The following is a 22,733-nucleotide window of genomic DNA, read 5'->3' as shown; positions in this document are numbered from 1 at the left end:
TGTTCTGTAGGACAGCCAGCACACTCTCATCATACGCATGCTCCCAGAGATGGCTCTGGACACAGATCATTCACCTACCCAGCCCATACAAAGGGTACAGCTCTGTGTCTCAAGGAGCTCAATTTGTGATTTTCTACTTGTAAGAAATTCAGACTGCAAGATCAGAACACTTTTGGTGTTCTGCAGGATGCAAACAAGACAACCACAGACTGCGTTACAACGGAACCAAATTCAAGGCTCTCTTTATTTCAAGTCCAGTTAGGTTTTGTTCACAGTAGTAGTCCATTCACTCAAAAGCAAATGATTTAAGTTTTCAGTTTTTCAGGTTACTCCAAAAAAATTCCTTCCAGTGGATACACATCATTTATAAATATGCAAAATTTGCTGCAGAAACATTTAGTATAGAAGTCACACCGGGATTTCCAGCAGTAAAAAAGGTAAAAAGAGAATCTCTCTACCACGACAAGGCATTAGCTCTCATCTTGAGCTTGCCACGGACAAGACACAAGGTTTTCACATTTCAGCCCTTGAGCAGAGTATCACAGCACGACAGGGGGCATAAAACAGTTCTGGGGGGCTGCTCCCACCCCAGGTGCAGTCAGAACCCGAGCTGCCAGCTGTCACTGAGGGCAAAAGGGAAGGGCGTTACAAAAGCCAACTGGCTCTTCCAATGTCAGTCATCTGTTGCATCGATCTACTGCAGAAGGCTGCAGAATTTCTGCCCCCTTCTCAACCAACTATATTGATCAAAGACAAATGCCTTTCACCATCTTACACGTTTTGAACCACCTTGTCCCAAGCAGGGAAAAATAATCCTTGAAACTCTGTCAGGTATTGGGCGACTGTGTGAGGTGGGAAGGAGTAAGGTGCTTTGTCAGTACTGCACAGACTGCAGCTGGCTCATGATAGCTGGGGATCTGGCTTCTGGGAAGGGCTGTACGCTCAGATAGCAGGGCAGCAAAACAAAGCACAGTGCAGTGGAGATTAGCCTATAGTGGGACAGTAACTGTCAGTTTTTCACAGCTGTCCTGGAATGCACGTGTACGTGCACAGTTGTCTATTAAATATCAGTAATTTCTAATTATTATTAGCAGTGGCAGTCCCTTCCCCCACCTCAACATCATGATTCAAGGCAAATCCAAGCTGCAGCATCTGCTGCTCCTTGCCTCTGGGATGCAGAAGGGACACTTCCAGGTCAGTCATCGGCAGAGATACTGCACCAGCCGCTCCAACTGCTCCCGCTGCTGGTAGATGTAGAGCTGGGTGTCCCAGAGGGCATTCACCAACACGCTGTCATTCACCTCGTCCAGCATCACATCTGTGTGTAGCTGAGGGCTGAGCCTGTACACACCGAGACAATATCACTCTGAGTAGAACAGGGCAGCATGCACATCCACAAAGGATCCTCTTAGCATGCTCCAAATCCCAGTAATGGATCCCGGGTAAGGCATGCTCAGTGTGTCAGCTCTTACACTGTATTACAGCATCCTCCATTGTATCACAGGAGCAGTAGGATTGGGGGCAGGAGGCCAGGTCTGGGCTGGCACACCTTTGGAAGGGATGTGATTTGGGATGACACATGCCACAGCCCGGTTCTGGAGAATAAAAATAGGTTTGTGCAGAGAGCAGAAAGGAAGCTCTTACCGGAAATATGGGATGTCCGTCATCTCACACCAGGCCCTGGCACGACTCACAGCTGGGCCATCTGCGTCAGTGCACTGTGGGAGAAGCAGGCCCATAGTTAGAGCCTGATGGCAGTGCTGCCCTCTCCCTGCCTCCAAGAGGCTCCCTGGCACCAGGCCGAACTACACGAGCCAGAGGGAAAGGGAAAAGCAGGAACAAATGCATCCTGGATGGTGAAGATTAATGAAGTGGCTTTGTTACAGCATTCCTGATCCTTAGGACACGAGGAATTTTACCCTACAGATCCTCCTTCCATAACAGCACAAATTCACAAAAGAAATCCCCAGGGTGCACCTCCTTGGGACTTCAGCTTTACCCATTTCTTTTCCACAACCCAGAATCAGCCCGTGATATTGCAGGCCCTCTGTGCTATCATGGCACAAAGAACGACTGGGGGAGACACAGGGATCCCCCCCCAGCTATTTTCAGGCTTTAGAAAGTTAAAAAGAGATGAAGCAACAGAGTGAAGATTACAGTCAGAACCTCAATTTGCTCCTTCTGACTTTCATTCATGCACAATACCTAATGAGCTTCCTTCTGAAGTACGCAAAATTATATGCCTATTACGCACTCCTAACCACAGCTATAGCTGCTACTTCTTATTAGTAACACTCCCACTCCTCTAGCACTTGCTAATTGTCCCAGTGGGAATCACAAAGCTGTTCTTAAGAAAAATTACTTGTTGTTATGCTGAAGCATGACTTTTTTTTTTTTTTCTTTTTTTTTTTGGTCCACATTGCTCAGACAATAATTCACGCTCCCTGGAAAGACTCCAGATCTCATAAACTGACACCTGCAAGTGTTCCTATGGCTCACTGACCATCATCCTGCCTTTACCTGCCCAAACAGGCAGAGAGGAATTCAGACCCGCTGTGCTCCCACAGTTTTTAAAGCAATTCTTGAACTCTGGAGCTATTCCAAGGAAATACAGTTTTCTTTCAAACGGAAGAAACTGAAGACTTGAAACCTTTGCTCCGTCGCTGAGAGCAATCACAAGGCTCTCCCTCTTTCCCTCCTCCCAGTACTCACACAGTCCACCACCATCTTGCCGAGCTCCCTAGCCCCAAAGACTGTCTTTGCCAGTTCCCAGGGGTTGGTAGGACGGAAGACATCCACAGAGGACACCGGGACCTGGGGAGGTTTCCCTGTCCCCAGGGAGACCACCAACCCCAATTTTCTTACTTTCTGCCTCTGACCCTGTGGACAAAAAAACCACACGTATTTACTTCCAAGAACGGACAATTATGGCAGAACATGCATTTCACAGAAGTCTAGTGGATGATCTGAAAACCAAGGCAAAAGGCTCAGTAGCCTTTTCTCGCCTCTGTTCTCCCACTTTATTAATGGCTGATGAGACAGCTTTAATCTACATGCCTTCAAAGGTAATAGTTACATCCTTTTGTGCCTTACAGGTCTAGATGTATTCAAGCCCATGGGATTCCCACAGAGACGACCAGATGGCTGTGAAACAGTCCAACTAATTCAGTCATTTTGGGAATAAACCTCTCTCTGCTACAGGGAGTGGTGGCTGCCACTACTGACTGAACTTCCTGAGCAACTGGGCACACCACAGAAAGCATTCACTGAGCAGAGTGCCCTACCATTGTCTTCTCCATTTTGTAAGGGCAGGAAAAGGCCTTGCAGAGCTGTGTCATGGGCCACACTACCACCATCTGAATCGTCTGTGCTAAAAGCAGCAAGTATATGCAAGGTCTGCCCCTATGATACCTGCCCCCCCACCTCAAACCTTTGTCAGAAAAGGCATTTCACCTATCAGCCAGCATTCTCTACACATATCCCCCTTCCCATACAGTATTTTCCAGGATGCTGCAATACTAATTTGCTTTTCCACTGGAGAGGAGTTCATTCCCAATCTGTCTTCCCCTTTGAGGTGGCCCAGTGCAGTCAATGAAGCCTCAGCTACCTTTCAGTGCCAGGATTTCTCTCACCTTGTTGATCAGAGTCTTGTTGTACTCATGAATCTCCGCCATGGCATCAAGGGTTGGGTTGTTTGCTAGCAGGCCGCCATCCAAAAAGCGCCCTATTGGCCGGAAATAAGTGGGAGCTGCACCACTGCAGCGAGCAGCACGCCATACCAACTGGTCTGAAAGGAGAAGGAGGAGCACACAGGCCTCTTTCAGCAGCTTTTCTGTGTGAAACGAGCATCCCCCCCCTTCACCTGCACAAGGCAAATCAGTAAGCCCAGAGTGTAGAGATTGGTGTGTCTTTGTCCCAAGAGCAGGGTTGGGTTTGTTATTTATTGGGTTTGTTGTTTTACTGTTGTTATTGTTGTTGTTGTTTTTAATTTAAAAAGATCATACATAGAAAAACACAGAACCATGAAGGTTGGAAAGATCTCTAAGATCACCTGGTCCAACCTCCAGCCCATCCCCACCATGCCCACTGGCCATGTCCTCAGTGCCACATTCACACGGCTCTGGAACACCTCCAGGGATGGTGACTGCACCACCTCCACGGGCAGCCTGTGCCACTGCTGCACTGCTCTGAGACAAAGTTGTTTTGAGTGTGGTTCTGCCCCAAACATTCCCTGCTCCTCCTTTGAAACTCCCCTGCCACAACTTGAGGCAACTCGCTTTTGTCCTGTTCTTACAAATGGGAGAAGAGGCCAATTCCCAGCTCACTGCAACCTCCTTTCAGATCCTTGTAAAGAGGGATGAAGTCTCCCCTAAGCTTCCTCCTCTTCAGACAGAACAACCCCAGTTCTCTCAGTTTTTCCTCGTAAGACTTGGGTACCAAGATGTCCTCATCACTTTCCTTACATTTTGAGATAGGAAAAACTCACTTCCCACTCACCACTACCCCAATTGTGAACCTGTCCCATTTGCTAAACAACGAAAGCAGCAAGCTGGAGCGGGTTTCATGGCTCAGTTACAAGGCTCCTCCATGTTACTTTGCTCCTGAGAGCCCACGGGAAGGTACACTGATTGCATGCAGGGGTCCTCTAACAGACCCTTTCTTCAAAATCCTCACTAGCCAGTCTGTGTTCATGGTACAAGAGAAGCCGATGGAAGAAGGGTGAGTAGAAAAGGGCACTATCACTAGGAGCAAACCACCAACTCAGGAACAGGGATGAGCCATTGCTGAGAGACCTCAATTTTCAGAGCAACAGGAATCATAGGATGCCTTGTATTGGAAGGGACAATTCAAAGACCATCTAGTTCCAGTCCCATTGCCATGGGCAGGGTTGACAACCACTAATTAATCTCCTGTGTCTGAAGGATTTCCCCTTGACTACCAACCATCTAGACTGCTGCATGCCAGTATTTACCTTCAGGCTGAGTGAGTGGTTTGAAAGTCGCAGCTGTCTTGTATTCAGTGGAGATTTTTGTCTCAGGTACGGGGTAATTCCGGAAGAGGTGGAGCTCAGCTGGCTGTCGGTCACAGAGAGTCCCTGTCACAATAACTCTGGGGGAAAGGAAACAACACACCAAAGATAAAATGTAAAAAAACCCATGCTTATGTCTTCAATCGTCTGCACATCACGAGTCCTGCAGATTTGCTCAATGGAGTGGCTAAGCATCTCTGCTGAGAGTCTCCCAGAAGAGCAACCAGCACAGCCCCAAGCAGGACTTACTTGGGTTTTTGGACATCTGTCATTTTGGTGTTTTCCCCAAATTCCTTCTTCAAGAACTCATCCAGGGGCTCTGACTCGTAGGGCCGAGACCCCCGGAACACCATGTCCTTCATGCGGAAGTACAGGCAGCGCATGTAGTCCATGGACTTCCCTGAGGCAGGCAAGAGCATCAGCAGGAGTACAGGGAGGGAGGAAGGGCAGGCAAACAAACAGCACATCAGAGCTCGGACTTCCCAGGACCAGAAGGTGAAGGGAAGTAACACTCCCAACCCCATCCCTTTCCCAGGCTTTCTGCCACACGCTTGGCCATCAGCAGCACGACTGGGAAGGGCGAAAGAGGAAAGGTGAAGTTAGAGCTTAGTTTCCTAGCGGTAAGTGCCAATCACCTAGTCATAAAATCAGGTAAGGGAGAGCAGGAAGAACAGAACATTGTGTTGCATCCCCTCCCCAAAATCCAGAAAGCTGCTCGATACCAACTGACACGAGAAGCAACTGCAAACCCAGGTCTAGGTTTTCTTTCACTGATGAACATCCCTCTTTCAGGTAGGGATAAAGGACTCTTAGAGAGGCAGCTCCCACCCCACACCCAGTCCCTCCCAGAAGAGTGCTAAAGGAGTGAGAAAGGGCCCATTATTTGCACTGTCCTCACCATGTACAATAGCCAAGGCCAAGATGCCCCCAGTGCTGGTCCCCGCGATCCAGTCAAAAATCTCACGGATGGGACGGCCCGCAGCTTTTTCGATGGCCAGTAGAAGCTGGATGAGCACCAGGCCCCGGATGCCCCCTCCATCCAGACTCAGGAGGCGGTCGCAGCTGGAGAGACAGACACAGCTGATGGGAGCTGTGGGATGGCTCACAGATCTCAGCACAGGGCCTGGGCACGGCAAACTGGGTCAGTAACAAGAAAACTGCTCTGGACAATCATAGAATGGCTTTAGTAGTAGTACACAGTAATATTGCCTCAAACAAAATGTGGACAGTCCTAAGTTCCTGCTAGCAGCACCTCAGTGCCAACCCTCCCTCTGCTGTGTACAAGGCAAGGTACACACAGACACCATCAGGGCAGTGCACTAATCAGCAAAGGAGGTGGGTGAGCATCAGGGCAGCAGCACGTGAAGATGGAGACATCACTAAGCCGGAACAGCATTTGGTGCCCAGCAGCAGAAGGGAAAGACAGTGCAAGGGCTTCACCTGCTACTTCAGGCTCTGCTGCAGCTGCAGGAAGAAACAGGAGATGGTCCTTTATGAGAATGGAGATTCAAGGCAACAGAGTGGAAGGGGGGGGCTTCTGGCATAAACTGCACCAAAGGACAGGGGATGCCACACCGACGAGCGTGGGTGGGAAGGAATTTATGCACACAGCATTAACTTTCAAGTGCACAGGAGCTGGAACAGAAACTCTCTCACTTACTTTCTCTCACCCTCTCTGGGTGAGTCCACGACATCCGGTGCCTTCAAGAACTGCCCAAGTGTCGCAGAAACATACAGAAGGTCCTTGTACCCTAGGGAGTCATGAACATTCAAGGGCAAAAAAAAATTAGAATCCACTTTGCTACCTGAACCCTCCGATGAGTGCCTCAGGGCTATCAGTCAACTAAATCATACCTAATGAATTAGAAAGCTTTTAATTATTCCTCCCACTTTCTCTCCGTACCCAGAAAGCTGATCATGGTACACAAAACTTCCCACCCAAAGGTAAATGATTTCCAGAGAAAACACCCAACACCTTTCCCAGCTGAATAAAGCTTTCTGCAGAAAACACAAGCCATCTTACCCATAACCAGAAGGTATCCCCTAAAATAAACTCCACACCAAAGAGGAGAAACCCCATGCTTCAAAGCAGGCCTCTGGAGGGGTGCTAGCAGTGATAAAGGATTTGGAGAAGCAGAATAGGTGAGAGAGAAGGTAGAGCCTAGCAGCTTGCCCACTATGCCGCTTGCTGCAAGCCATAAGATCAAACCTAAATCTACTCCTTTGAGGTAACCTAAGCAGGAAGGCTCTGGGGACAGGGTGGCTTGTCATTACCCCTCAGGTGATGTAAACCCAGGTCACCCTGGGTGCGGGGCACCAATCCAGCCTAGGTGAGAAGGCAGCCTGTGAAACCAAGAGAAGAAAGAACATGTGGAAGAGGTTAAATATCGCTGCCAGTGCCCAAGTTGGGAGGTAGCTGGATGACAGAGAACGCGGTGAGGAGTTTCTTTGTAGGCCAGAGTCCCATGCTGGAAAAGGGTTTTTTTCTGGCAGTTTATGAGAGCTGAAACTCTCCGGTCACTTTCACAAGGCCGTGGTGAGAAGAAAGTCCTGGTGCCACCAGCCAGCGGTGACACGCTCCAGAGCCTGTGGGGGATTGACCCCTTGCCCCACTGGAAGGCCTCTGCAATGGAAACCACCAAGCTTGGGAGGGAAAGAAGACCATAAGCAGCTGTTATCTCCCTGAAAGCCCCTGACATGTTGTCAGAGCCTCCCTCCGAGCCAAGCCAACTCATCCCACCCACTGCCTGCCCCTGCTGCTTCTGCCCAAGTTCTGTAGCTCCCTGGAAGAGGAAAGTTTGATCCATGTCTTACCCACAAAGCCTGGGTAGTGCAGAGTACTGGCTATGGCACTAACACATGTCTGTGTTTGGATCTTCCTATGGATGATATAAACCTTGTGCCTAGGGTCACTTATCCTCAGACTTCATCCCTTCCCTCTCCCAACAACTAGCTCCTGGGATATGAACAAGCAACACTTTGATATCCTGACGCACAACGTAACAGTGGGATGTCCTCAAGGCAAGTGCCTCCACTTCCGACATGACCCAGGGGAGAAAATGCACGCAAGCAAACAAGTCCTATGCCTCTTCCAGGGGGGTGAGGGAGTGAGGGAAACAGCCTTTCCTCTACGTAGAGCTGCATTACTTCAGGTCTATAAAACAAAAGTTTAGAGTAGTAGACTTTACAGTACGCAAACAGGAAAGAAGGAGAAAACAAGAACCTGAATCCTGCAACAGCTGGATGAGGACAGACAGCTGAAAGTGAGAGCAAGGAGACAGTCCTCAGAGCAAAGGCTATCCAAAGAACCAGAATGCTGTGAAGCCAGAAAAAAAGGAGAGTGAAGGAGGGTCAGGGAAGGCTTTACCTAAGCTGTTGAAGCTGCTCCGCGGGGAAGGTTGGCCTTCCAGGAAGGAGGCGGCAGATGGTGCCAGACTTTGGGAGTCAGGAATGGTTGGGAGGCAGCGTTCGGTCCCTACAGTTTGCAGCAGGTCTAAGAGCACTTTCCGGTTCGCACCTTAGGTGATGGTGGGGGAGTCACAGATCAGAAAGAGAATCAGTGCACGCACACACCGGGGGCTCTGCCACATTCACAGCAGCCTTGACCTTCATAAAACCTCTGGGATGACCCAGGAACAGCATGTCTTGGATCTCTCTGCCTTACCACAGGCAGCAGGATCTGTGGTCAGAAGGTGTGCTGCTTAAAGGGGATGCTGCACACTTCTTGCTGTGGAAGAACAGCCCATGCCTGCTTATGCCAAGGCTGTTCAGTCACACCGTTATCCTGCTGTGAGCCTGCAGTGCCCAACACCACGGCTTGAAGAGCGGGTGTGTGTGCCAGCTTTTTCTCTTGCTTCTCTGCCTCAGAGGAGAAATTAATCAAGGACTATTAATATGAAGCCTATGGCACTAGCTCAGCAACTGCCAGCAACTAGAAGCTGGGAGAGCATCTTGGAGAAGCGTTGCCTATGCTTGGCCTGTTTTCACCTCTCCAAGGCACTCTTTTAGCCAAGAAGGGGAGACAGAATGCTAGGTTCATCCTGTAGAGCTGCTCAGGTAGGCCCTCACCTTTGCTGTTCCTGGCTGCCAGCAGCCCTGGCGTCTCCCCGAAATCATTAGGGATCTCAACATCTCCTCCAAACACAACAATTGCTTTGATCATATCCAGGTGGTCATGCTAGGAGACAAGAGAAAGCTCAGTCAAAAGCCACGATTCCCTCAGCTACATCCCTCATTCCCTCCTTCCTCTTTTCATTAGCCAAAGCACACGCAAGGAAACTCCCCCCGAAGGACAACAGCCAACATTTCAAAGGGACCTGCCTCTGCCTCAGCCCTTCAGGAGAATGCCTTCTTCTCCCCAGCAGCCTCTGCAAAAATCTCACCTTCATGGCCAGATGCAGTGGTGTGTTGCCATCCTGGCCTTTGGCATTGGTGTTGGCCCCGTGTGTCAGCAGTACCATGGCACAGTCAAAACGACCTCTCTTGACTGCGATGTGCAGGGCCATGTCAGCTGTCCGGCTGGTCAGGTTCACCTCAGAGCCATACTTCAGCAGCAGCTGTGTCATCTGTGCCCAAGCATGTGCATGCCAGGTGAAGAAAAGAAAAACAATCATGAAGACAGCTCACACAGGCCAAGTCTCACGGACAAGCAGGGCAAGAGCAGCAAGCTTTAAACCTGGACTTGGAACTAGCTGGTAGGTTCACCATCTGCTACAACTTCTGGATGTTTTGAGTCTTATTTGTGAGTGTAACAACTGGCTGAGATCAATGAAGAAAAACAACTCAAGCCAGAATCTATGGAGACTGAAGAGAAATTTGCTTTTTGATCTCTGCAAGCCAAACATACTCATTTTGCAGAAAACCTCTGCAGGATGCTTCTGAGAGGGATGTGATACCGCAGGAGGGAAAACAGTCCTTCCATTGGAGCACTCTCTGCTTGAAACAAGCTCTTAAACCTGCACCAGCATAATACATCACATCACTGATCTGGTTATCTCTGGCAGAAGATGACTGCAACCTATATACCATCACCAGGCGCCCACCTCACACTCCCCTCGCAGTTTTTAAAGCATCCAGCTGCTTCCTTTCTTGAAACTGTCAGGGAATGAGACAAGAGCTCCCCCCAGGGGTAACCGTGCTTCAGTGACAGCGGTGCAATCTCTCCCCAGACAAAAAGGAAAAGGAACAAGCTGGCAGCTGACAGCCAAGGATGAATTACTAGAACAAGCACACACCAGTCTTTTTTGTATTGCAAGGCTCCACTGCTCCCTGCAGCAAACAGCACCGATCAGCAGAGGGCAAACAGAATCAAACAGCCTCAATCAACTCAGCAGCAGGGCTGTCTCGTGGACTGAGCTGGCTGGGCTCTGACACAAGCACTCAGTGAAGGGCCAGGTCAGCAGCGAAAGGAATTAACCAGGCGCTGGGTGGCAGCACAGGATCTCGCCATGGACTCTATTTACCTCCGCCTTCTTCGCCCAGTGCAGCGGGACGGCTTCATGGCGCGGGTCCTTGGAGTGGACCTGGCTGGCATCCACCTCGAGGATAGCCTGGGCACACCTAGAAAACATAAGATGAAGGGATGGGTGTCTGCTGCCTTAGTTCAAGACCTCACTCCTGTCAGTACCTGCCTTCTGCACAGAGCCCTTCAGGAAGCCCTTCAGCAGCAGCTGGCTGGCTGCAGCACCTGCAAGTCCCTCAGCTGCAAAGCAGTTTTATTTTTGCTGTTTGCAGAAAGGAAGGGAGAAGCAGGAAGCATACAAGCAGCAGTGTTCAGAGACTGCATAATCCCTTCCCAATTCCAAGTTGGGAGCAACACCTGGGTGCTTCCCCAATGTACGAATATGATATTTCTGGAAAATCTGAAGAGCTGGAGGGAAACGTGCCCTCTCTCATCCTTCTCCCCATGGAAACTTGGGGATAAAACTAAAATAGTTCAATACTTGCTGAAATTACCAATCTACTTGCCTAGGAGAGAAAAAAAAAAAATCACATCTATTGTGATTAGTGTCCAGTGCCTGCAAATGTCCACTCCAAAACAATGCCAAGTTGTGAAAGTGATGAAGCCCAATTGCAAAATAAGGAACCCAAGCATGTTTTTGGCTTGGGAAGGTCTCTCTAACATGGAAAGTAGTTTTCAAAATGCTGAAAAAATCAGTTGGCAGCAGCTCAACTATGAGTCCTTCTTGTAGGACTGGGACACCATGAAAATAAGCATTACAAAGCACATACAAAGAGAATTAAATTTGTCCCTGAAAAAGAAAACAGGAAATAAGTATCATGTCTTTTGATTCAGGTTCAAAGTGTATTAATTAAGGGCCAAGAGTACCATTGGCCCACAGGAGACAGGAAGAAATAGGCTTTGGAATGAAAGCTTATTAGGATCAAAGCACTCAAAGGCAGGGTTACAGCAAATTAATGATTTTTAAGCACTGGTAAGTCATCTTCTCACAGCTTACTGTGAGAAAAAAGTAGTTCATAAACTCTTCTTTTTTTGTGTGTACGTGTCTTTCTCTTGATATCTGATACATGTAGGAGAATGATTGTAAATATGCTCAAGTGAACCTGCAGATGGGAACGCATAGTCCGGAGAATGGAAAAGTGCAGGAAAAAAAATGAAGGCACAGATATGTGAAAATTGAGGTTTCAGCTTCAGAAGTTACTACTCTTACTCTGAAACTTCTGTGGGATGCCAAGGAATGGGATGGCAATATCTGGAGGGACTTGGACTCCAAGATTGAATTTAAGCTGGAAGGGCAGAGAGGTGGTGGCAGCACAACCCTGACGAGGCAGAAGTGAATGGACAGAGAGGTACAGATCACACATACTTATATCCTGAAAGAGTTAAAGGAATTACAGAGATTGGCAGCAGAGAGGGGAAGGCATGGAGTTTGGTGACTCAGTGTAGTGGCACTGCATCTATCTACTTATTAATGGGTGAAAAAGACCCACAGCCCACAACGATCGGATCTGAGAACACGCTCAACTCCAAGAGATCAGGGATTCCAACAGGCAGCCGTATTACAACACCTCTGCCATATCACACGTTGTGTGCAGCAGTTCTAAAAGCATTTACAAATCTTGCCAAATCATTGTCATCCCTCAGAAATTGGTGTGTACTAGAAGAAGGCATTAGTCTAGTGCAGCAGATGGGGATGGCTTATGCACTAATTACAGGAGCCAATGTGGACAGGGCAGTCACAAGAGCTACTGGTAACAGAGGCACCTTACCAATACCTTGAAGGGAGCTGAGGTCATAATTTCAGGGCCATCTTTATGGGTGGTGAATAAATGAAAACCAGCAAAACCAAAAGGAGTTTCCTCACGGGTGATGAGGAAACAAAGGTGAAATGATCTTGTGCAAGCTGGTGTCCCACAAGAAACAGACAGGATCACAACACCTGAAATGCTGTGCCAATGGCAAGTCATCCCCCTCCACCACACCTGCCACCTCAAGGCAAAGCACTGGCAAATGTCAGCACAGCAGGAAGGAAGGCTTGGCAGGTCTCCCACTGAATAGTAGAGACGCTTGGTGAATGACTGTAGACCAGAAAGAACTGAATAGTCACCTCCAACTCACAGTTACAGGTCTGCGAGTAGTCATGCAGACATGGCTACACTCACAGAAAACAAACAAAAAGCAACAGCACGAAATTCACAACTCTGGTATTGACTAGGAAGAAAATTGTTTGGCAGCAGACCAAGGAACAAGAAGCCTTCGATGCCTGCAAAAATCAAGCATGCACCACTAGACACCCATAGACAAGGATATACATTTGAACTAGAACTACTACAGATGGCACACTCTGGTGGGAACTGTGGCAAATGCCTGGGACAAAAAGTCAGCAAGGAGACACCCTGTATCTCCTGTGGAGGAAGCTCCCCCTTACGACCTGTTAACAGAAGAGCATAAAATGATGCCTGGTTTTACCAACGAATGGCTACTGGCTAAAGTCAATGGAAAGCAGTTGCATATGCTCCATTCCCAGAAATTCCACTGGGGCAAACAGGTGTACAGGCATCCAATCCCTGGCCATCCCAGGAGGGAAGGCACACTGCTTCTACACCAACAGCTGGGTTGTATACAAAAACCTCACAATGCAGCTACTGAGCTGGGCCCAAGAAGTTGGCATATTCATTACTTGGCATGGGGGGTAAGCACAGGGCAACAAGATTGGAAACACATACAAGAATATATCTAAAAAATAAGGCACAACTCATTCAATCAAAAGATGCAAAATAAGAGGGAAGCAGATGATACAACAACAAAGTACGTGCTCAATATAAATGTTCATATTGCTTGTGGATGTTGATGAGCTCATTTGTGCTTGCATGGGACACTGCTCACAATTGAACCCCTTTGTTATTCCACATGTATGTGTACATAACTGCACTGTTTGTATGCAGATACACTTAAGGGCCACGTGTAGACCCCAAGGAAAAAGAAAACAGGGTCAGTGGGCTTTGAATACCTGGCAGGTTGATTAAATTGTCTCACTGTCCCCACTGATAGGGTGCTGATATATATTTACTGTTGTGGATAGACATCAGTACAGTTCCTTGTTAAATCCAACAAATCCATCGATCAGTGGAGCACAACTGAAGCATCAGAATAACTCAGTCATCAGTATGGACCTCCTCACCAAATACACTGTGAGCAAGGAACACACTTCATTGGATGTAATGTCCAAGACTGGCCTAAAGAGCCAGGAACAAATTGAATATTCCACATTTCCCACCATCCTCAAGCTAAAGGCTTAACAGAAAGAATGCATGGGATGCTGTAAGAATAATTTAAAGTGTTAAACAGTACTTAAACTTTACACCATTGAGTTTATTTATATCTTACTAAAGATCTTTTTTTTTTGGTGAAATTGCAATATTCATAATCAAACACCCTATGATCAGATCACAACGCCTCCAATACAAAATATGATGAAGACTGAAGTTCTTCTGGATGCTATCTCTCTTCAAGCATTAACCACAGGGGAAAGAGAGTTGTTTACAATGATGAACTGTGTGGTGAGATCATAATAGGCCACGATCTACCAATCTAGATGTGATAATTCATATAATAACTTGAGAGTGCAGTGCGGCTCTGTACTCCAACTTCTCCCCTTATTCTACATCTTCTGTTCACATCCAACTCTTAAAGTTTCTGTATTCCAAGCATTTTCCATAGACACCGTGCCTCACCTGAGGAAGACAGCACTGGAATTGTACTATTGGCATCACAAAAACTGAAGTGCAATTGAAAAAGTGCGAGTCTGTGTGAGTGATTGTCCCATGTCAGGTTACCAAACCCAGAGTAACATTACCTGAAGGAACTGGAGCAATGGCCTATGTATTACTGCAAGGAGATGACACTTGTATTTTCCTTCCTTATCACGGGTTGCTTTGGAGTCTTGCTCTACAAGCACAGACAATCTCTGCGAGACCAGTGTGTAAACACTTGGGTTTGGTTGGCCTCTACTGGAAACAACTCCTCATTGTTATAATTTCTCAGTAGCAAACACAGAGCGCTTGACGCCTGTCCTTGCACAAGGTTTGCATTGAACAAAGGTAACTGTTGCCTTCAATTTGGTAGTAACTGCTGTATGCTAAGGATCCTTACACTGACTGGCGATGAACAACCTCCTTCAACACCAGAAACGCTGCTCTGAGTTTGAAAGTACATGCTGCCTCAACACAACCAATGAATTAACTACTGTGAAGCACGTTCAGTGTCCTCAGGACTTAAAGCATCGAATGAAACAATCTACTGGCTGATTGCTGTGTGGCTTAACTCCATGACAGGAGGAGCAGGACTCCTAACTCAGAACACCGTATGTTTTTATGTTTATTTTCCTGTATGTTTTGTTACCTGCCTCTGTATATCACACTGTCCCACACTGCTAGCCTCAGCAGCAGGCACTTATGAGAAAGGAGAGGAATAAGTTAAGAACAGAAGTCTGGATGAGGACAGATTGCCAAGGAAGATTGTAAATATGCTCAAGTGACCCTGCAGATAGAAAAATGCAAAGCATGAAGAGTAGCAGCATAGGAAAACGCATCTAGCATACCCAGCATGCCCACTGCTGCTTGTCCTGAGTGTCTGACACCTGTAAGTAGACAGCATGGATATTAGGTGGAATTGGAAGCACCCAACTGAGTGCTGGGGCTCCCGCCTTGTGCAGAGTAGATGAGGGCACAGTGAGAATCAAAGTACAGTAGTAAATTATGTCAGTGCAAACCCCTGATAAACAAATCTGTGACCCTCCAGCACGGAGCAAGCCTAGCGGGGCCTGTAGTGGTGCATGTGTGTGTCTGCTTGCTTGCTGCCCAAAGGAACCCACAATCAGTGAGGTAACAGCCCGTGGTTGCTCCTGCCGCATGCCTGCACTGACTCACACAGTTTTACTTACCCCTTCTGGGAGTACTTCAGAGCTGCATGGATGGGGTAGCCCACTGTGCCCATGACATTGCAGCTGGCGCGGCACTTCAGCAGAGACCGAACCATGTCCTCTTTGCCCAGCTGACAAGCAAGATACAGAGGGGTCAGCCCTTCGTGGCTCAGGTGGTTCACGCCAACAGTCGGGGCACTGCTCAGGAGCTGAGAAGAGCAAGAAATAAATGAATAGAAGACAGCACTCACTGGAACCAGCAGCTTCTTCGTATCAGCTACCACACCCAGCCAGCAGGCAGGAGCTCACCCTTCCCTGCAGTTCCACCATTGCTTCAGCTACAAATGTGACTGTTTAAAATACATGTGGGGAGATGTTCGAAGGAATTCTTCTCTTCTACCTGTAAATTTCAGATCCGCTGCATGCTAAGTGGTTACCCTGGTTTTCATACTTAATTTTTTTTCCCACAGCAGCTTATGCAGTGCTATGTTTCAGATTTATGATGAAAATAATGCTGATAAAGTAACGTAAAGTAATACAATGTTTTAGTTGTTGCCAAGCAGCGCTCGCACAGAAACAAGATTTTTTTTGTGTTTCTCAAGCTGCCTGTAAGCAAGGCTGGGGTTGCACAAGGTACTGGGAGGGGACACAGTCAGTACAGCTGACCCCAACTAACCATTCCATACCATACAAAGCTGTGCCCAGCAAAGGAACTCAGGGAGCAGGCTTGGAAAGCTTCTGTTGCTCAGAGAGTGGCTGGCTGTAAGCAATTGTGTTTTACATTGCTTGTCTCCTCCCCTGCTCCCCCATTTTTTTTGTCCTTTCTCATTAAACTGCCTTTTTTCTCAGCCCACAAGTTTTCTAACGTTCCCTCTTCTGACTCTCTCCCCATCCATCCAGTTGGGGGAGTGGGGTGCGAGTGAGTGGCTATGTGATGCTTTGCTGCTTATACAGGTTAGGCCACAACACCAGTTTGTTACAAGCTAACCCACTGCCATACAGTGGGAACACTGAAAGTCCCAGTGTACATAAGAAAAACAGGAATTTATTTTCCTTGGTTTAGCCAGGAATTGAAAGAGAAACAAGCTCAAGATAGTTCAAAACTGAAAGTATATCTTTAACAAGCTGAGCTGCCACCATTAGAGACATACAGGAGGAAAACATCTTTATAATACAAAGGTCCTAACTGTCCTGCCCCACAGTGTGGCAAACCCTGATTGTTCATCATCCCTCTGCCACCACACATTAGGAAATCTCTCCGTTGTCTGGCAGGCAACAGGAGAGCTGTCACAAGAGGCATTGGGCAAACACAGCTGGTGCAGCTGCAGGCGAGGGCCTGTCTGGCACCGGGTCCAGACCTGAGGAGCAAAGCGGAAAGGAACCCACAGCCTTGCAAACCCAGTCACTCTGCCTCGAGGCTCTGATTGTGTCACCAGAACTGCTCAGTTCCAACAGGTTCTGCAGGCTCGGGAAAGCCCAGGGCAGCTCCAAACCAGAGCCTGAGTTTGCAGGGAACACACACACCCTTGGTAGCCTGAAGGCCCTTTTTGGAAGTGCTCTACCCAGATCTAAAAGCCCTGTTGAGAGGAGATGTTGAAGGGACAGCCAAAGGTCTGAGGAAAGTTAGGATTAAGGCTTGAAGCAAATGCCAAAGGATACTTTCTGAGGAAACCACTGCTTTACAACCCTGTTCCACTGCAGGGTGGAACATGGAACCTGCTTATGGAAACTGCACCAGTAAGTAGGGAGGAAGAAAGGGGCTGAAACCAGGTTCAGGCATTCCCATGGATGCTGCAGCATAGCTAGCTGCCATTCACTACCCCAGACTGCGGCCCCTGTCTATCATCCCCTCTTTCTCTCACAGCATAGAAAGGAAAAGTCCCAATCCCTCTTCTTCCAGCTTTGAGACTGCTCCCACCTCAATAATATAGGGGTTGCTTCCTCGCACAGCATAGTGGAAAACTGTCTCTCCTTTCCTGTCTGTAATATCCACTCGTGCACGGCAGTCCAGCAGCTCCTGCAGGCAGGCCATGTCTCCCTTGCGGCACGCCAGGTGCAGTGGAGTGCAGCCATCCTCACTGTCTGTGCTATTCACACAGCTGTAAGAGAAGAAGAAATGTTACAGCATAGAGAGGCTGCAAAGACAAGGACCTACCTCTGCAAAGACCCAGCCCTACCATAGACCCTCCTCCTGACACACAGCCCCTTCCTCTGTGCATGCCCAAAGGCAGCTCTGTCTGCCCACAACAACAGAGAATACAGACAGCAGTCAGCAACCAGGCAGAGATGTTGTGATCGATCTCTTGATGCGCTAGCTCCTTGCTGGTTTCCTCTACCCTATGGGAATGTTCCTACAGAAAGAGAATGAGAGTTTGTGATCAAAACCCTTTTCCTCTCTTGCAGTTTACAGTGAGCAACACCCTCTCTCTGAAAAACAGGTCCACAAGGGTTGCCAGTCTTCAGCAAAATAGTTCAGTCTTTCTCAGGCTTGTTTAGACTGGAGAATAGATGGCACTGGGGAGACCTCATTACGGCCTTCCAGAACTTTAAGGGAGTTTACAAACAGGAGGAGAACTGACATTTTACATGGTCTGATAGCAATAGGACAAAGAGGAATGACTTTAAACTAAAAGAGAGGAAATCTAGATTGGACGATAGGAAGAAATTCTCTACTCAGAGAACGGTGAGGCTCTGGCACAGGCTGCCCAGAGAAGTTGTGGGTGCTCCATCCTGGTGGTACTCAAGGCCAGGTCAGGTGAAACTCTGGGCAGCCTGAGCTGGTGGGCAGCAGCCCTGCCCAAGGTAGGGGTGTTGAAACTAGATGATCTTTAAGGTCATTTTCAATCCAGGCCATTCTGTGAGCCTATGATCCAGAGCAGCAGGATCAAAGACACCTCAGCACAGCCCAAACAACACCAGGCCCACAGGAGCCTGCTCCGCATTCTCACCTGAGTACACGGTTGTGTCGGAAGGTCTCATGCATGCCAACCTCCACTGCTACATGTGCCGAGGACCAGCTGGGGTGGTTGCGGATGCAGTCACTGAGCTGCTGCAGAACTTCCAGCGACAGGGGCTGGGCTGAGCTCTCATAGAACGGCCGCAGGTGGCCAGCATAGCGCTCAAAGCACACCAGGGCTTCTGCTTCATCATCGAGGTGGAAGAGCCTGGAGGAGAGGTGAAAGGGAGAAGTAAGCATAGAATCATTAAGGGTACAAAGACCTCTAAGATGATCCAGCCCAACCTCCTGCCCATCCCCACAGTGCCCACTGACCACATCCCTCAGTGCCACATCCACACGGCTCTGGAACACCTCCAGGGACGGTGACCGCATCACCTCCCTGGGCAGCCTGTGCCACCGTGCTCTATCAGGTCTCCCTCCAGGCTCTAAGCAGACACCTGAGGGCCCAGCACCTACCGAAAGGCCACCCCCGGGCTCTGGGGGTTGACCAGCACTCCGTCCCAGCAGCGGCCGTTGCTGTAGAGCCGCACCCGGCCGTCCTCCCGCAGGCTGCTCTGCCCCGAATAGTCGGCGGCGGGCACCTCCTTCACGCGATACGGATTGCTGAACGCCTGGCTGAAGAGCCGCCCGAGGAACTGCATGGCACGCAGCTCCCCAGCTCGACCTTGCGAGAGATAACCGAGGACTGAGAACCCGGAGCCGGCAACTCTCGGTTCCTGTACCGCCTTCCCCTTTACGGGAAAAACGGCCGTTTCCCCGCAGCGCCCGCGGGGCCTAAGGTGAGCCAAGGCCCGCAGGCCCCGCCGCCCTTGCTGCCCCAGAGCGGACCAATCAGCTGCGCCGCTCTCGGGGAAGGGCCAATGGGGAGGGGCCAACGGGCCTCCATCCCAGAGAAGGGCGGTGGAGAGCTGAAGGGAGGAGCCGCGCGCCGCCATCTTTGAAAAGGGCGGAGAGGGCGGGGCGGGGCCGGACCGGACCCCCCGGGGGCGGGGCGAAGGAAAGGTGACGTCACCGCATGACTGTGTTTTTATGAATGAAAGGAATCCGCGGGTGAGTAATCGCGCGGAGCTCGGGTCGGAGCGCAGCGAGCCCGCCCGCCCGCCCCACCGCACCCCTTCTGCGTAGCGCAGCACAGCGCCGCGACAAAACGCGGCCTCCGGTAAGCCTCCAGCGGGGTCGGGGCGGGGGATCGGGAGTTTCCGGAGTAGGGCGGGCGGTGGGAGCTCGGGGATCGCGTCTCACCCCCGGCCCTGATTGCATCAGCTCAGCTCCTCCCGTGCTTTGCCCCCAACGGCACTTTGGCGAGAGGGGGGGTGGAGGAGGGTGGTCTGGAACTGGGGCCGCTTCGGGCACCGGGCCCTCTCCTCCCGTAATGGCGGAGGGGAGAAAAATCAACCCGGCGCCCCCCCGCCGTCATCTCTGCCCCCCGCAAGAAGAAAAGTTGCGGTTGCGGGGGGCAGAAGGGGTGACTCTTACCCCACCCCCCCCCCCTCCCCCAGCGCTGCTGAATCACGGTGAGACGGCGCCCGATCGCCCGTCCCCGCGACGTGGACGCGGCCCTCACCCTTCGACCCCACCGCGGGCCTCGGCCAGGCTCCCCCCGCGCTGCCCTCCTCCGAGGGAGCTCCCCTGCGTCCTCGGGGAGGGCCTTCCCTCGTTGTTGTGGTTATGTGCCATTATTATGAGCTTCGTATAAAGGAGTGAGGTGGAGCTGGGCGGGGATCGGCATCACTCTCCGTGTCCCCGTATCACTCTCCGTATCCCCGTGCTGGCACTCATTTGCTCTTCCCTTGGGTGTTTTATAGGGCCGGTACGGGGCGACCATGGCTGCAGATGGGCTGTCCACCAAGGCACTAAAGGTGAGCGCTGGGGAAAATGAGGGATGTGGGGGGCCAGCAACAGGTGCTGGCATCAGGAGGTCCAGGGTCACAGAATCACAGAATGGCCAGGATTGGAAGGGACCTCAAGGATCGTGAATCTCCAACCCCCTGCCACATGCAGGGCCACCAACCTCCCCATTTCATACTAGACCAGGCTGCCCAGGGCCCCATCCAACCTGGCCTTGAACACCTCCAGGGACAGGGCATCTGCAACTTCTCTGGGCAGCCTTTTCCAGCACCTCACCACTCTCATAGTAAAGAACTTCCCCCTGACATCCAGCCTAAATCTTGCCTCCTCAACTTAAAACCATTTCCCCTTGTCCTGCTGTTATCTACCCTTTCAAAGAGTTGATAAATCAGGATCAGGAAGTCTGGTGCTAGGCATTGGCACTGGGAGAAGTCCAGCATGAGGGATAAGCATTGAGGAGGTCCAGCATGGGGAGCTGGCAGTAGGAACTGCAGCATGGGGAAATCACACTGGGGAGGTCCAGCCTCAGGGAGCCCCAGCATGAGGAATTGGCACTGGGGCTGCAGCATGAGGGATTGGCCTTGGGGTCCAGGAATGGCATTGGGGTTGGGGGGGGGGTCCATCACTGGAGAGATGCATCACTGGGGATTGGTGTTGGGGAGCGGAGAAAGGGGTTGGCATTTGGGAAGGGTCTAACACTGGTGCTTGGCACTTGGTGGTCTTGTGCTGAGGATTGGCATTGGGATCTCACCTGCTCCTCCACCCGACAGGTGAAGCGAGAGCTCGGAGAGAACACACCGCTGCTGTCTGATGAAGAGTTGATGGGGCTGTCGGTGCGGGAGCTCAACCACCACCTGCGAGGCCTTTCCAAGGAGGAGGTGGCCAGGCTGAAGCAGCGACGACGGACGCTGAAGAACAGGGGCTACGCTGCCAGCTGCAGGGTGAAGCGTGTCTGCCAGAAGGAAGAGCTGCAGAAGCAGAAGATGGAGCTGGAATGGGAGGTGGACAAGCTTGCCCGGGAGAATGCTGCCATGCGCCTGGAGCTTGACACTCTCCGTGGCAAGTATGAGGCCCTGCAGGGCTTTGCCCGCACTGTGGCTGCCCATGGGCCACCTGCCAAAGTGGCCACTGCCAGCGTCATCACCATCGTCAAGTCCGGTGCCAACCAGGCTGCCTACTCCTAGTGCTGGCCCCGTCCCTCGGCTGGGCACTGTCCCCCCCAGGGCGTCTTCCTTTACATACTTGAGGCTCTCCTTTGCTGGGAGCTGCACCCCAAATCCTTCCCTCTGGTCCCCAGACCTCCGCTTGTAGGCAGGACTGCCACCATGTGTGTGCCGGGTGGGACAGCACCTTATTGGAGATCCCATGGGGGAAGCCCAAAGCCCGGCACTGCCCTGTGGTCCCATCCCTTGCTGCATCAGTGGGTGCGTGCAGGAGGGGATGAGTCCATGTGAATGGATGGAGGCAGGGAAACACCCCCACAGCTCCAAGCTGGCAGGAAAACACAGTGCACCCCATTTTTTGGGAGAGCTGAGTGCAGGGCAGGCGCTCTCAGGAGCATGTGCCAGAGAGGGAAAGGGGGAGAGGGTTTTGCAGAAAGATGAGGATGAATGGGGTCAGCATTGGGCCCAGGGAGAAAAGGTGAAGATGGCAAGAGAACGTGCAGATTGGAGGGGAACAGAAAGTGGCTGCAGGTCGGGGTGAGTGGGATGGCATAGCACTGTGACAGCAATGGAGGGGGACCCTTGGGCAGGAGACATCTGGGGGCTGCGAGACAAAATGGAGACGTGGAGGGGCTGTTTTCTCCCCATCATGCACATCCTTCACGCCTCTTCGTGACCTGAGTGAGATACTCAGCCTAACTGGGCGCCTGGAACACAGAGGCAGTGGCAGGAAGGAAGTGGAGGCAGCTGGAGTGCAGATAACTGCTGTTTTGCTGCACACAGCCCCGCTTGGATGGCCCCGCCAAGCCCCGCGCTCCACTTGCTCCAGGGCTTGGGCTGCACTAAGTGAGGAAACAGAGGGGTTTGGAGGGCAGAGCATCCAACTCCTGGGAGATGCCTGGCAGGCAGCTTCTCCCTTGGGTTTTCCTCCAGCTTGGACATCAGCACAGAGGTCTGGGCATCGCCACGCCAGCCGCCCTCGGCTGCAGCCTCCGTCCCAACCCAGAGAGGTGCCCGCCCCGAGGGCACTGTTAGCATCCCCTCTATCCCACTCCCCCTGGGTTTATTTATTGCACGAACCTAAGTTATTTTCACGTCCTCTTTGCCATTCCGCCTCTCGGCACAGCCAGGATGTTGGTACAGAGCCGTACTTTATATTTTATATATGCAAATCACATTTTATCTTATATAGAGCAAAAAAAAAAAAAAATACTATTTATTTTCTGACTTACAGTATGTGTCCTACCTGAGTCCTCTGTATTTTGTAGACTTTACAAATAAAGGGAGTTCTTTTGTTTTTTTTTTCCACAGAGAGTGCGTTTGGTCTTTCTTGAACTTCTAGAGCTGTCTTG

The 22,733-nt window shown here is 50.4% G+C and overlaps 2 protein-coding genes across 2 annotated transcripts; one reads left to right on the top strand and one right to left on the bottom strand.

Annotated features, from left to right (window-relative positions):
* Positions 1-432: 432 nt before the first annotated feature.
* On the bottom strand, positions 433-19,165 carry PLA2G6 (phospholipase A2 group VI). The gene is made up of 16 exons (XM_042837710.1): positions 18,827-19,165; positions 18,360-18,575; positions 17,330-17,510; positions 15,433-15,620; positions 10,492-10,588; positions 9,412-9,594; positions 9,098-9,206; positions 8,397-8,546; positions 6,690-6,780; positions 5,928-6,091; positions 5,279-5,429; positions 4,973-5,109; positions 3,633-3,787; positions 2,713-2,880; positions 1,645-1,718; positions 433-1,341 (listed from the first exon to the last, which is right to left on the bottom strand). The coding sequence occupies exons 1-16, from the start codon at positions 19,009-19,011 to the stop codon at positions 1,200-1,202; spliced, it is 2,391 nt and encodes a 796-aa protein (XP_042693644.1). The 5' UTR covers positions 19,012-19,165; the 3' UTR covers positions 433-1,199.
* Positions 19,166-19,476: 311 nt separating this feature from the next.
* Positions 19,477-22,689, top strand: MAFF (MAF bZIP transcription factor F). The gene is made up of 3 exons (XM_042838069.1): positions 19,477-19,529; positions 20,176-20,229; positions 20,989-22,689. The coding sequence occupies exons 2-3, from the start codon at positions 20,194-20,196 to the stop codon at positions 21,400-21,402; spliced, it is 450 nt and encodes a 149-aa protein (XP_042694003.1). The 5' UTR covers positions 19,477-19,529; positions 20,176-20,193; the 3' UTR covers positions 21,403-22,689.
* The last annotated feature ends 44 nt before the right edge of the window (positions 22,690-22,733 follow it).

The sequence above is a fragment of the Centrocercus urophasianus genome, unplaced genomic scaffold (assembly GCF_019232065.1).
Source record: "Centrocercus urophasianus isolate 14NV4802_14NV808 unplaced genomic scaffold, USGS_Curo_1.0 seq_73, whole genome shotgun sequence".
NCBI lineage: Eukaryota > Metazoa > Chordata > Aves > Galliformes > Phasianidae > Centrocercus > Centrocercus urophasianus.
The sequence above is the reverse complement of the archived record's forward strand: the minus strand, read 5'-3'. Positions and strand labels throughout refer to the sequence as shown.

What these genes read in the sequence shown, in the direction of transcription:
- PLA2G6 (XM_042837710.1), bottom strand. Translation starts at nt 19,011, where the DNA reads ATGCAGTTCCTCGGGCGGCTCTTCAGCCAGGCGTTCAGCAATCCGTAT. An exon ending in GGCAGCCAGGAACAGCAAAG is followed by an intron (nt 8,547 to 9,097) that starts GTGAGGGCCTAC and finishes CCATCACCTAAG; the next exon opens with GTGCGAACCGGAAAGTGCTC. An exon ending in GCAAGATGGTGGTGGACTGT is followed by an intron (nt 1,719 to 2,712) that starts GTGAGTACTGGG and finishes CTTCTCCCACAG; the next exon opens with TGCACTGACGCAGATGGCCC.
- MAFF (XM_042838069.1), top strand. Translation starts at nt 20,194, where the DNA reads ATGGCTGCAGATGGGCTGTCCACCAAGGCACTAAAG. An exon ending in TGTCCACCAAGGCACTAAAG is followed by an intron (nt 20,230 to 20,988) that starts GTGAGCGCTGGG and finishes TCCACCCGACAG; the next exon opens with GTGAAGCGAGAGCTCGGAGA.